General features: G+C 47.1%; 1 protein-coding gene across 2 annotated transcripts in view; it reads right to left on the bottom strand.

The window, feature by feature from the left end:
* LOC140386548 (anion exchange protein 3-like) overlaps nucleotides 1-12,783 on the bottom strand; it is a 254,089-nt gene that overhangs the window by 108,219 nt on the left and 133,087 nt on the right. For both annotated transcript variants that reach the window (XM_072468972.1, XM_072468979.1), the window contains exon 7: nucleotides 5,976-6,112. In XM_072468972.1, the coding sequence (XP_072325073.1) occupies nucleotides 5,976-6,112 (137 nt within the window). The remainder of the gene's footprint in view (nucleotides 1-5,975; nucleotides 6,113-12,783) is intronic.

The raw sequence follows: 12,783 nt of genomic DNA, 5'->3' as shown, positions 1-12,783 counted from the left end.
GTGGCACCGCGGCTGGCTCTGATGTTCAGAAGGGAGGGTCAAAGCGCAGAAGAGTAATAGTAATAGGGGACTCTATAGTCAGGGGCACAGATAGGCGCTTCTGTGGACGTGAAAGAGACTCCAGGATGGTATGTTGCCTCCCTGGTGCCAGGGTCCAGGATGTCTCCGAACGGGTAGAGGGAATCCTGAAGGGGGAGGGCAAACAGGCAGAGGTCGTTGTACATATTGGTACTAACGACATAGGCAGGAAGGGGCATGAGGTCCTGCAGCAGGAGTTCAGGGAGCTAGGCAGAAAGTTAAAAGACAGGACCTCGAGGATTGTAATCTCGGGATTACTCCCTGTGCCACGTGCCAGTGAGGCTAGAAATAGGAAGATAGAGCAGACAAACACGTGGCTAAACAGCTGGTGTAGGAGGGAGGGTTTCCGTTTTCTGGACCACTGGGAGCTCTTCCGGGGCAGGTGTGACCTGTATAAGATGGACGGGTTGCATCTAAACCGGAGAGGCATAAATATCCTGGCCGCGAGGTTTGCTAGTGTCACACGGGAGGGTTTAAACTAGTATGGCAGGGGGGTGGGCACGGGAGCAATAGGTCAGAAGGTGAGAGCATTGAGGGAGAACTAGGGAATAGGGACAGTGTGGCTCTGAGGCAGAGCAGACGGGGAAAAGTTGCTGAACACAGCGGGTCTGGTGGCCTGAAGTGCATATGTTTTAATGCAAGGAGCATTACGGGTAAGGCAGATGAACTTAGAGCTTGGATTACTACTTGGAACTATGATGTTGTTGCCATTACAGAGACCTGGTTGAGGGAAGGGCAGGATTGGCAGCTAAACGTTCCAGGATTTAGATGTTTCAGGCGGGATAGAGGGGGATGTAAAAGGGGAGGCGGAGTTGCGCTACTTGTTCGGGAGAATATCACAGCTATACTGCGAGAGGACACCTCAGAGGGCAGTGAGGCTATATGGGTAGAGATCAGGAATAAGAAGGGTGCAGTCACAATGTTGGGGGTATACTACAGGCCTCCCAACAGCCAGCGGGAGATAGAGGAGCAGATAGGTAGACAGATTTTGGAAAAGAGTAAAAACAACAGGGTTGTGGTGATGGGAGACTTCAACTTCCCCAATATTGACTGGGACTCACTTAGTGCCAGGGGCTTAGACGGGGCGGAGTTTGTAAGGAGCATCCAGGAGGGCTTCTTAAAACAATATGTAAACAGTCCAACTAGGGAAGGGGCAGTACTGGACCTGGTATTGGGGAATGAGCCCGGCCAGGTGGTAGATGTTTCAGTAGGGGAGCATTTCGGTAACAGTGACCACATTTCAGTAAGTTTTAAAGTACTGGTGGACAAGGATAAGAGTGGTCCGAGGATGAATGTGCTAAATTGGGGGAAGGCTAATTATAACAATATTAGGCGGGAACTGAAGAACATAGATTGGGGGCGGATGTTTGAGGGCAAATCAACATCTGACATGTGGGAGGCTTTCAAGTGTCAGTTGAAAGGAATACAGGACAGGCATGTTCCTGTGAGGAAGAAAGATAAATACGGCAATTTTCGGGAACCTTGGATGACGAGTGATATTGTAGGCCTCGTCAAAAAGAAAAAGGAGGCATTTGTCAGGGCTAAAAGGCTGGGAACAGACAAAGCCTGTGTGGCATATAAGGAAAGTAGGAAGGAACTTAAGCAAGGAGTCAGGAGGGCTAGAAGGGGTCATGAAAAGTCATTGGCAAATAGGGTTAAGGAAAATCCCAAGCCTTTTTACACGTACATAAAAAGCAAGAGGGTAGCCAGGGAAAGGGTTGGCCCACTGAAGGATAGGCAAGGGAATCTATGTGTGGAGCCAGAGGAAATGGGCGAGGTACTAAATGAATACTTTGCATCAGTATTCACCAAAGAGAAGAAATTGGTAGATGTTGAGTCTGGAGAAGGGTGTGTAGATAGCCTGGGTCACATTGAGATCCTAAAAGACGAGGTGTTGGGTGTCTTAAAAAATATTAAGGTAGATAAGTCCCCAGGGCCTGATGGGATCTACCCCAGAATACTGAAGGAGGCTGGAGAGGAAATTGCTGAGGCCTTGACAGAAATCTTTGGATCCTCGCTGTCTTCAGGGGATGTCCGGAGGACTGGAGAATAGCCAATGTTGTTCCTCTGTTTAAGAAGGGTAGCAAGGATAATCCCGGGAACTACAGGCCGGTGAGCCTTACTTCAGTGGTAGGGAAATTACTGGAGAGAATTCTTCGAGACAGGATCTACTCCCATTTGGAAGCAAATGGACGTATTAGTGAGAAGCAGCACGGTTTTGTGAAGGGGAGGTCGTGTCTCACTAACTTGATAGAGTTTTTCGAGGAGGTCACTAAGATGATTGATGCAGGTAGGGCAGTAGATGTTGTCTATATGGACTTCAGTAAGGCCTTTGACAAGGTCCCTCATGGTAGACTAGTACAAAAGGTGAAGTCACACGGGATCAGGGGTGAACTGGCAAGGTGGATACAGAACTGGCTAGGCCATAGAAGGCAGAGGGTAGCAATGGAGGGATGCTTTTCTAATTGGAGGGCTGTGACCAGTGGTGTTCCACAGGGATCAGTGCTGGGACCTTTGCTCTTTGTAGTATATATAAATGATTTGGAGGAAAATGTAACTGGTCTGATTAGTAAGTTTGCAGACGACACAAAGGTTGGTGGAATTGCGGATAGCGATGAGGACTGTCTGAGGATACAGCAGGATTTAGATTGTCTGGAGACTTGGGCGGAGAGATGGCAGATGGAGTTTAATCCGGACAAATGTGAGGTAATGCATTTTGGAAGGGCTAATGCAGGTAGGGAATATACAGTGAATGGTAGAACCCTCAAGAGTACTGAAAGTCAAAGAGATCTAGGAGTACAGGTCCACAGCTCATTGAAAGGGGCAACACAGGTGGAGAAGGTAGTCAAGAAGGCATACGGCATGCTTGCCTTCATTGGCCGGGGCATTGAGTATAAGAATTGGCAAGTCATGTTGCAGCTGTATAGAACCTTAGTTAGGCCACACTTGGAGTATAGTGTTCAATTCTGGTCGCCACACTACCAGAAGGATGTGGAGGCTTTAGAGAGGGTGCAGAAGAGATTTACCAGAATGTTGCCTGGTATGGAGGGCATAAGCTATGAGGAGCGATTGAATAAACTCTGTTTGTTCTCACTGGAACGACGGAGGTTGAGGGGCGACCTGATAGAGGTATACAAAATTATGAGGGGCATAGACAGAGTGGATAGTAAGAGGCTTTTCCCCAGGGTAGAGGGGTCAATTACTAGGGGGCATAGGTTTAAGGTGAGAGGGGCAAGGTTTAGAGTAGATGTACGAGGCAAGTTTTTTACGCAGAGGGTAGTGGGTGCCTGGAACTCGCTACCGGAGGAGGTAGTGGAAGCAGGGACGATAGTGACATTTAAGGGGCATCTTGACAAATACATGAATAGGATGGGAATAGAAGGATACGGACCCAGGAAGTGTAGAAGATTGTAGTTTAGTCGGGCAGTATGGTCGGCACGGGCTTGGAGGGCCGAAGGGCCTGTTCCTGTGCTGTACATTTCTTTGTTCTTTGAGGCGGTATTGGGGGTCTTGAAAAACATTAAGATAGATAAGTCCCCAGGGCCTGATGGGATCTACCCCAGAATACTGAGAGAGGCAAGGGAGGAAATTGCTGGGGCTTTGAGAGAAATCTTTGTATCCTCACTGGCTACAGGTGAGGTCCCAGAGAATTGGAGAATAGCCAATGTTGTTCCTTTGTTTAAGAAGGGTAGCAAGGATAATCCAGGTATTACAGGCGGTGAGCTTTACGGCAGTGGTAGGGAAATTATGGGAGAGGATTCTTAAAGACATGATTTATTCCCACTTGGAAATAAGTGGACGTATTAGCAAGAGGCATCATGGTTTTGCGAAGGGGTGGTCGTGCCAAACTAACTTGATTGAGATTTTCGAGGAAGTGACGAAGATGATTGCTAAGGGTAGGATAGTGGATGTTGTCTACATGGACTTCAGTAAGGCCTTTGACAAAGTCCCTCATGGCAGACTGGTACAGAAGTTGAAGTCGCACGGGATCAGAGGTGAGCTGGTCAGGTGGATACAGAACTGGCTTGGTCATAGAAGACAGTGGGTAGCAGTGGAAGGGTGCATTTCTGAATGTAGGGCTGTGACTGGTGACGTTCCTCAGGGATCAGTGCTGGGACCGTTGCTGTTTGTAATATCTATATATACATGATTTGGAGGAAAATGTAACTGGTTTGATTAGTAAGTTTGTGGACGACACAAAGGTTGTCGGAATTGTGGATAGCGATGAGGACCGTCAGAGGATACAGCGGGATATAGATTGGTTGGAGACTTGGGCAGAGAGATGGCAGATAGAGTTTAATCCGGATAAATGTGAGGTAAGGCATTTTGGAAGGTCTAATACAGATGGGAAATATACAATAAATGGCAGAACCCTTAGTATTGACAGGCAGAGGGATCTGGGTGTCCATGTATACAGGTTACTACTGAAAGTGGCAACTCAGGTGGAGAAGGTAGTCAAGACGGCATACGACATGCTTGCCTTCATCGGCCAGGGAATTGAGTTTAAAAATTGGCAAGTCATGTTGCAGCTTTATAGAACCTTAGTTAGGCCGCACTTGGAGTATAGTGTTCAATTCTGGTCGCCACACTACCAGAAGGATGTGGAGGCTTTGAAGAGGGTGCAGAAGAGATTTACCAGGATGTTGCCTGGTATGGAGGGCAATAACTATGAGGCGCGGTTGGAGGAAGTTGGTTTGTTCTCACTGGATCGACGGAGGTTGAGGGGCGACCTGATAGAGGTCTACAAAATTATGAGGGGAATGGAAAGAGTGGATTGTCAGAAGCTTTTTCCCAGGATAGAGGGGTCAATTACTAGAGGCATAGGTTTAAGTTGCGAGGGGCAAGATTTAAATGTGATGTACGAGGCAGGTTCTTTTACACAGAGGGTAGTGGGTGCCTGGAACTCGCTGCCGGAGGAGTGGTGGAAACAGATACGATAGTGACTTGACAAATACATGAATAGGATAGGAATAGAGGGATATGGTCTCTGGAAGGGTAGGAAGTTTAGTTCAGATGGTCGGTGCAGGCTTGGAGGGCCAAAGGGCCTGTTCCTCCGCTGTAATTTTCTTTGTTCTTTGTTCTAAATGTCCAATGCACTAGTCTCGAGTACGTTGCTGTGTCTCAGTGGGTTACACTTTCCCCTCTAATTATAACATGAATCCAGTTGCACCCCAGATTCTTGAGGTTAGAATCCAGGCTGACACTCCCAGTACAGGACTGAAGGAGTGCTGCACTGTCAGAGGTGTCACTTCTTCCATCAGGCAGGAGATATAAAAGTCTGAGAACACGCACGAACAGACTCAAAAACAGCTTCTTCCCCGCTGTTACCAGACTCCTAAACAACCCTCTTATGGACTGACCTCATTAACACTACACCCCTGTATGCTTCATCCGATGCCGGTGTCTATGTATTTACATTTTGGACCTTGTGTTGCCCTATTATGTATTTTCTTTTATTCCCTTTTCTTTTCAGGTACTTAATGATCTGTTGAGCTGCTCGCAGAAAAATACTTTTCACTGTACCTCGGTACACACGACAATAAACAAATCCAAATCCAAATCCAGATGAAGTGCTGAAACTGAGGGCCGATCTACCTACTGAGGGGGATATTAAAAAATCCTCTATTTTGAAGAGCAGGGGAGTTCAATCTTGGTGTCCTGGACAATATTTATCACTAAACCAACATCAATAAAATGAAATGATCTACTCATTATTTTATGACTAATGTGGGAGCTTACTGTATGCAAATTGGTGTTTCCCACATTGCAACAGTGACTAAACTTCAAAAACGTACTTCACCTGCTGTAAAGCCCTTTAGGATGCCCTGGGGTCATGAAAGGCACTATCTGAATGCACATGTCATGTTACATTGAACAAGGAGTGAAGATGCAGATACCTCATGGGTTTTCCTTTCCACCCGAATCTTTTTCATGCTGGCTTGGGAGATTTTGATGTTAACTTTACTCATTTGGCTTCTTGACGGTTTCTTGACCAGGTGGCGACGAACTCCAGGGTTGTCCTCAAATCGATGGCCTGCGGACAAAAAAGAAAGCTGGGTCCAGAAACGTCTCCGTAAATAAAGACGTTTGCCTGGGTACATAGATACATAGAAGACAGGAGCAGGAGGAGGCCTTTTGGCCCTTCGAGCCTGCTCCGCCATTCATCACGATCATGGCTGATCATCCAACTCAATAGCCTAATCCTGCTTTCTCCCCATAGCCTTTGATCCCATTCTCCCCAAGTGCTATATCCAGCCGCCTCTTGAATATGTATGCATCAGCATATTTGTGTACATTTACTTTTCTTAATCCCCGCAGTGGGTAATCCTCCTGTCTCAGAGTCAGAAGGTTGTGGGTTTAAATCCCACTCCAGAGACATAAGCACAAAATCCCAGGCTGACACTCCCTGTGCAGTACTGAGGGAGTGCTGCAGAGATGTAGCCTCCGTTGTTTGCCTCATCTGCCGTTTTAGATGGGCGTAAATGATTGCCTTGTTTCAAGGAAGAGCAGGCGAGTTCTCTTTAATGTGCTGGCCAGTATCTATACCTCAACTAAGACTGTGAAAACAAATTATATGGGGCGGGATTCTCCATTTCTGAGGCTAAGTGTTGATGCCGACGCAGGATTCGTGGACTTTCACGTCAGCAAAACTGGCGCCGCACCTGGATCGATGCAGTGACCGTAGAGGGGCTCCCACCGGCGCCACGTGGAACACAATCGATTCCAATGGGAAGCTGCAGCCCCACATACACATTACACTCCCCACCCACACTCATCCCAGCCAACAAGTTGCCACAGGTTGTACTGGAGCACGCCCATACTGCTGATGGGTCGGCTGGGGCCAGGCAGCACCCTGGCGGGGGGGGGGGGACACCTGTATGACCCATGACCCTAAGTTCAGAGTGGGCAGTCAGCGGTGTGCGCAGCTGCATGGCTGCCTTGCCAGTTGCGGCAATGGTGTTCCCTGCCCATCCACCCCGACCCCACATCCCACCTCCTGGCCACCCCCCCGCTACTTCCCCCCGGCCCTGGCAGAAGCCACTCTCCGGCCAGCGGCACAACTGTCAGCAAACTGCGGCGATGTTGGACACTCTGTTGGACATGATGTTGAACCCCCTCTCTCCCCCTCAGCAGCCACGGCGTCGGTTTCAAGATTTTCCAAGCGACCCACGCCATCGAGAACGTGGCCCATTGGAGGCTCCGAAGAATACTGGGTCAGGCCTGCTAATGATATGCAAACGGAGTTTACTGTACGTGCGTTCCGGACCTCATTGACTCCGCTGTCGAGGTGCTGGAGAATAGCGATCTGGCGTCAAATCGGTGCCCGCCACGATTTTAGCGTCGCAACTTATTCTCCGCCCAATCAAGTTTCGTGATTTCGGCATCAGCCAATGAAGCATCCCGCCCGTGATCTTTTATTGCTTTGTTGTTTGTGGGAGCTTTCTGTCCACAACTTGAATGCCTGGTTTCATACATGACAACAGCGACTACATTTCAAAAGTGCCTTCTTAGTTCTATCGCACTTTGCAACATCAATGGATTGGACTCTTCACGTAAAATGCTGCATGCAATCAGAGTAAAATACATCCCATTTGGTTCACTTTCTCTCTGTTGGTCAGAGCAGAGGGAGTTTTCCGTGTAACTGTACTGTACCTACTCTTTTTTTTGTTAAATTTTAGAGTACCCGATGACTTTTTTTTTCCAATTAAGGGGCAATTTAGCGCGACCAATTCACCTTCCCTGCACATCTTTGGGTTGTGGGGGTGAAACCCAGGCAGACACGGGGAGAATGTGCAAACTCCACACAGACAGTGACCCAGGGCCGGGATTCGAACTGGGTTCCGCAGCGCCGCAGTCCCCAGTGCTAACCACTGCGCCACATGGCACCCTTACTGTACCTAATCTAATGGACCCAAAAACCTTTCAATTCAAACCCATTGTACACGTCCTCAATGCATCCAAACTCCATTTAATTCACACCCATTGCATAGAATCCCAATTGACCCAAAATCCGTCCCATTCGCACACATTGTACAGAATCCCTCCTCATTCTCCTCACCCAGTCGGAACTAATTATACAGCAGCTGACTCCAGTCAGAATGAACAATAAATTGTTGTTTCAAACTGGCATTAAATTATGACAAAGCACCTTTGAAAATTCCTGAATATGATTGCAGTGCCTTCTCTCTGGACACCTACACATCCGCAGCTAATTGAACTGAAGTTCAAAGAATATCTGTTAGAAAGCGAAAAGAATGATTGAAGGACAGGAATGCTTCTAATCAACATTAATTTGTATTTAAACTCAGGTCACATCACAGCAGGTGTTGAGCAGGACTGACTATAAATGAGAACCAAAGATTATAAGGGGCTGTTTAGCACAGGGCTAAATCGCTGGCTTTCAAAGCAGACCAAGGCAGGCCAGCAGCACGGTTCAATTCCCGTATCAGCCTCCCCGAACAGGCGACGGAATGTGGCGACTAGGGGCTTTTCACAGTAACTTCATTTGAAGCCTACTTGTGACAATAAGCGATTTTCATTTCATAATATATAGAATAACAGGCACCCAAGAAGAAGTTACAGTCAGGAATCAAATCGAGGGATTCAGGGTGGTTTATGTATAGAATAACAGATACCCGGGAGTGAGTTACAGTCTGAAATCTAATCGAGGGGTTCAGGGTGGTTTATATATAGAATAACAGATAACCGGGAGTGAGTTACAGACTGGAATCTAATCGAGGGATTCAGGGTGGTTTATATATAGAATAACAGATACCCGGGAGTGAGTTACAGACTGGAATCTAATCGAGGAGTTCGAGGTGGTTTATATATAGAATAACAGATACCCGGGAGTGAGTTACAGACTGGAATCTAATCGAGGGGTTCGGGGTGATTTATATATAGAATAACAGATACATGGGAGTGAGTTACAGACTGGAATCTAATCGAGGGGTTCGATTTTTAAAAAATTTAAGTGCTCTATTCTTTCCCAATTATGGGGCAATTTAGCATAGATCATAGAATTTACATTGCAGGAGAAGGCCATTCGGCCCATCGCGTCTGCACCCTACTTAAGCCATGCCTCCACCCTATCCCTGTAACCCAGTAACCTCACCTCACCTTTTTGGACACTAAGGGCAATTTGTCATGGCCAATCCACCTCACCTGCACATCTTTGGAGTTTGTGTGGAAAACGGAGCACCCGGAGGAAACCCACGCAGACATGGGGAGGACGTGCAGACTCCACATGGATAGCGACCCTGGGCCGGCATCGAACCTGGATCCTTGGCGCGGTGATGCAGCAGTGTTAACCACTGTGCCACCTTGCTGCCCTTGGGTTCGGGGGTTTTATGTATAGAATAACAGATACCCGGGAGTGAGGTACAGACTGGAATCTAATCGAGGGGTTCAGGGTGGTTTATAGATAGAATAACAGATACCCGGGAGTGAGTTACAGACTGGAATCTAATTGAGGGGTTCGGGGTGGTTTATAGATAGAATAACAGATACCCGGGAGTGAGTTACAGTCTGGAATCTAATCGAGTGGTTCGGAGTGGTTTATATATAGAATAACAGATACACGGGAGTGAGTTACAGACTGGAATCTAATCGAGGGGTTAGGGGTGGTTTATATATAGAATAACAGATACCCGGGAGTGTGTTACAGACTGGAATCTAATCGAGGGGTTCGGGGTGGTTTATATACAGAATAACAGATACCTGGGAGTGAATTACAGACTGGAATCTAATCGAGGGGTTCAGGGTGGTTTATAGATAGAATAACAGATACCCGGGAGTGAGGTACAGACTGGTATTTAATTGAGAAGTTCAAAGGGGTGTACTATACGTAGAATCGCAAGCCCTGATTGCTTTGCAGGTTGTAATTGGACTTTAAGATTATTAGGTTATCAACAAGATGACTAATTGTTAAAATCTAAATTTACTATAAGAAAATAACATCTAACTTTGTCATTTTCCAATTTTTAGGATGGAAAATTGACAGTGGAGCACAATATAAAAAAGATGCAAAAGTAAAAGGATTCTTGGAGTTTTTATGTCAAGTTATAAATAGCTTGCTCACAGCAAGACCTCAAAAGGTGTCTGTGAAAATCAGTTTGCGTTAGAATGGTATGTCAATGTCTCTCTATCAGATAAGGAACAACGTAGAAGCATTGCTATGCGAAAGGATAATACTAACATAAATATGGACGCATCGTAACAACCACATGAACTATTCCTGGTTTACTCAGCTTTACATTATATATCAGTGATTTGGACGAGGGAACTAAATGTATTATCTCCAAATTTACATATGATACAAAGTTGGGTGGGAGGGTGAGCTGTGAGGAGGATGCAGAGATATTTCAGTGGGATTTGGACAGGCTGAGTGAGTGGGCACACCCATGGCAGATTCAGTATAATGTGGATAAATGTGAGGTTATCCGCTTTGGTCACAAAAATAGGAAGGCGGATTATTATTTGAATGGGTGTAAATTGAGAGAGGTGGATACTCAGCGAGATTTTGGTGTCCTCGGGCATCAGTTGCTGAAAGTAAGCGCGCAGGTACAGGAGGCAGTAAAGGAGGCAAATGGTATGTGGGCCTTCATAGCGAGAGGATTTGAGTGTAGGGATAGAGATGTTTTACTGCAATTGTATCGGGCATTGGTGAGGCCACACCTGGAGTATTGTGAGCAGTTTTGGTGTCCTTATCTGAGGAAGGATGTTCTTGCTATTGAGGGACGGCAGCGAAGGTTTACCAGGCTGATTCCTGGGATGGCGGGTCTGTCATATGAGAAGAGATTGAGTCGGTTAGGATTATATTCATAGTTTGAAAATAAGGGACTGAGGTGAGGAGAAATGTCTTCACCCAGAGAGTGGGGTAGCTGTGGAATTCACAACCACAGAAAGTAGTTGAGGCCAAAACATTGTTTAATTTCAAGAAGGAATTTGATATAGCTCTTGGGGTTAAAGGGATCGGGAGAGGAAGGTGGGAGTATTGGAGTGTTGTGAGCAGTTTTGGGCCCCGTTTCTAAGGAAGGATGTGCTGGCCATGGAAAGGGTCCAGAGGAGGTTCACAAGAATGATCCCTGGAATGAAGAACTTGTCGTATGAGGAACTGTTGAGGACTCTGGGTCTGTACTCGTTGGAGTTTAGAAGGATGAGGGGGGATTTTATTGAAACTTACAGGATACTGCGAGGCCTGGATAGAGTGGGCGTGGAGGATGTTTCCACTTGTAGGAAAAACTATAAGCAGAGGACACCATCTCAGACTAAAGGGATGATCCTTCAACACAGAGATGAGGAGGAATTTCTTCAGCCAGAGGGTGGTGAATCTGTGGAACTCTTTGCCGCAGAAGATTGTGGAGGCCAAATCACTGAGTGTCTTTAAGACAGAGATAGATACGTTCTAGATACAGTGTAAAACTCCCTGAACACTGTCCCCATCAAACACTTCCAGGACAGGTACAGCATGGGGTTAGATACAGAGTAAAGCACTCTGTATCTAACCCTGTGCTCTACCTGTTCTGGGAGTGTTTGATGGGGACAGTGTAGAGGGAGCTTTACTCTGTACCTAACCCCGTGCTGGACCTGTCCTGGGAGTGTTTGATGGGGACAGTGTAGAGGGAGCTTTACTCTGTACCGAACCCAGTGCTGTCCCGGTCCTGGGAGTGTTAGATGGGGACAGTGTACAGGGAGCTTTACTCTGTATCTAACCCCGTGCTGCACCTGTCCTGGGGGTGTTTGATGGGGACAGTGTAGAGGTAGCTTTACTCTGTATCTAACCCCATGCTGTGCCTGTCCTGGGAGTGTTTGATGGGGACAGTGTAGAGGGAGCTTTACTCTGTATCTAGCCCCGTGCAGGACCTGTCCTGGGAGTGTTTGCTAGGGAGAGTGTAGAGGGAGCTTTACTCTGTATCTAACCCCGTGCTGTACCTGTCCTGGGAGTGTTTGATGGCGAGAGTGCAGAGGGAGCTTGACTTTGTATCTAACCCCGTGCTGTACGTGTCCTGGGAGTGTTTGATGGGGACAGTGTAGAGGGAGCTTTACGCTGTATCTAACCCCGTGCTGTACATGTCCTGGGAGTGTTTGATGGGGACAGTGTAGAGGGAGCTTTACTCTGTATCTAACCCCGTGCTGTCCCTGTCCTGGGAGTGTTTGATGGGGACAGTGTGGAGGGAGCTTTACTCTGTATCTAACCTCGTGCTGTACCTGTCCTGGGAGCGTTTGATGGGGCCAGTGTAGAGGGAGCATTACTCTGTATCTAAACCTGTGCTGTACCTGTTCTGCAGGTAATTGAGTTTTTAAATAAATACCAGTGAGTGCAAGCAGAGGAGTCAGGTTGTTAATATGCACTCATAGTTCAGGCAGCGCAGCAGAGCATGGTGACATTATAGAGTACCGGCTCTATGAATTATAGAGTTCAGGTAAGCTCTATTAGCAGAGTGTGCGAGCATAGTGCTAGCACCATAGCGAAAACTTACAGTTTAGGAAGTGCACCACATACACACTGAACAGTGGCTCACACAAAGGGAGAGCTGTGTGTACTGAACAATGTGTCACACACAGGGAGAGCTGTGTGTACTGAACAGTGAGTCACACACAGGGAGAGCTGTGTGTACTGAACAGTGTGTCACACAGGGAGAGCTGTGTGTACTGAATAGTGTGTCACACACAGGGACAGCTGTGTGTACTGAACAGTGTATC

The sequence above is a fragment of the Scyliorhinus torazame genome, chromosome 2, assembly GCF_047496885.1.
Source record: "Scyliorhinus torazame isolate Kashiwa2021f chromosome 2, sScyTor2.1, whole genome shotgun sequence".
NCBI classification, from domain to species: Eukaryota; Metazoa; Chordata; class Chondrichthyes; order Carcharhiniformes; family Scyliorhinidae; genus Scyliorhinus; species Scyliorhinus torazame.
The sequence above is the reverse complement of the archived record's forward strand: the minus strand, read 5'-3'. Positions and strand labels throughout refer to the sequence as shown.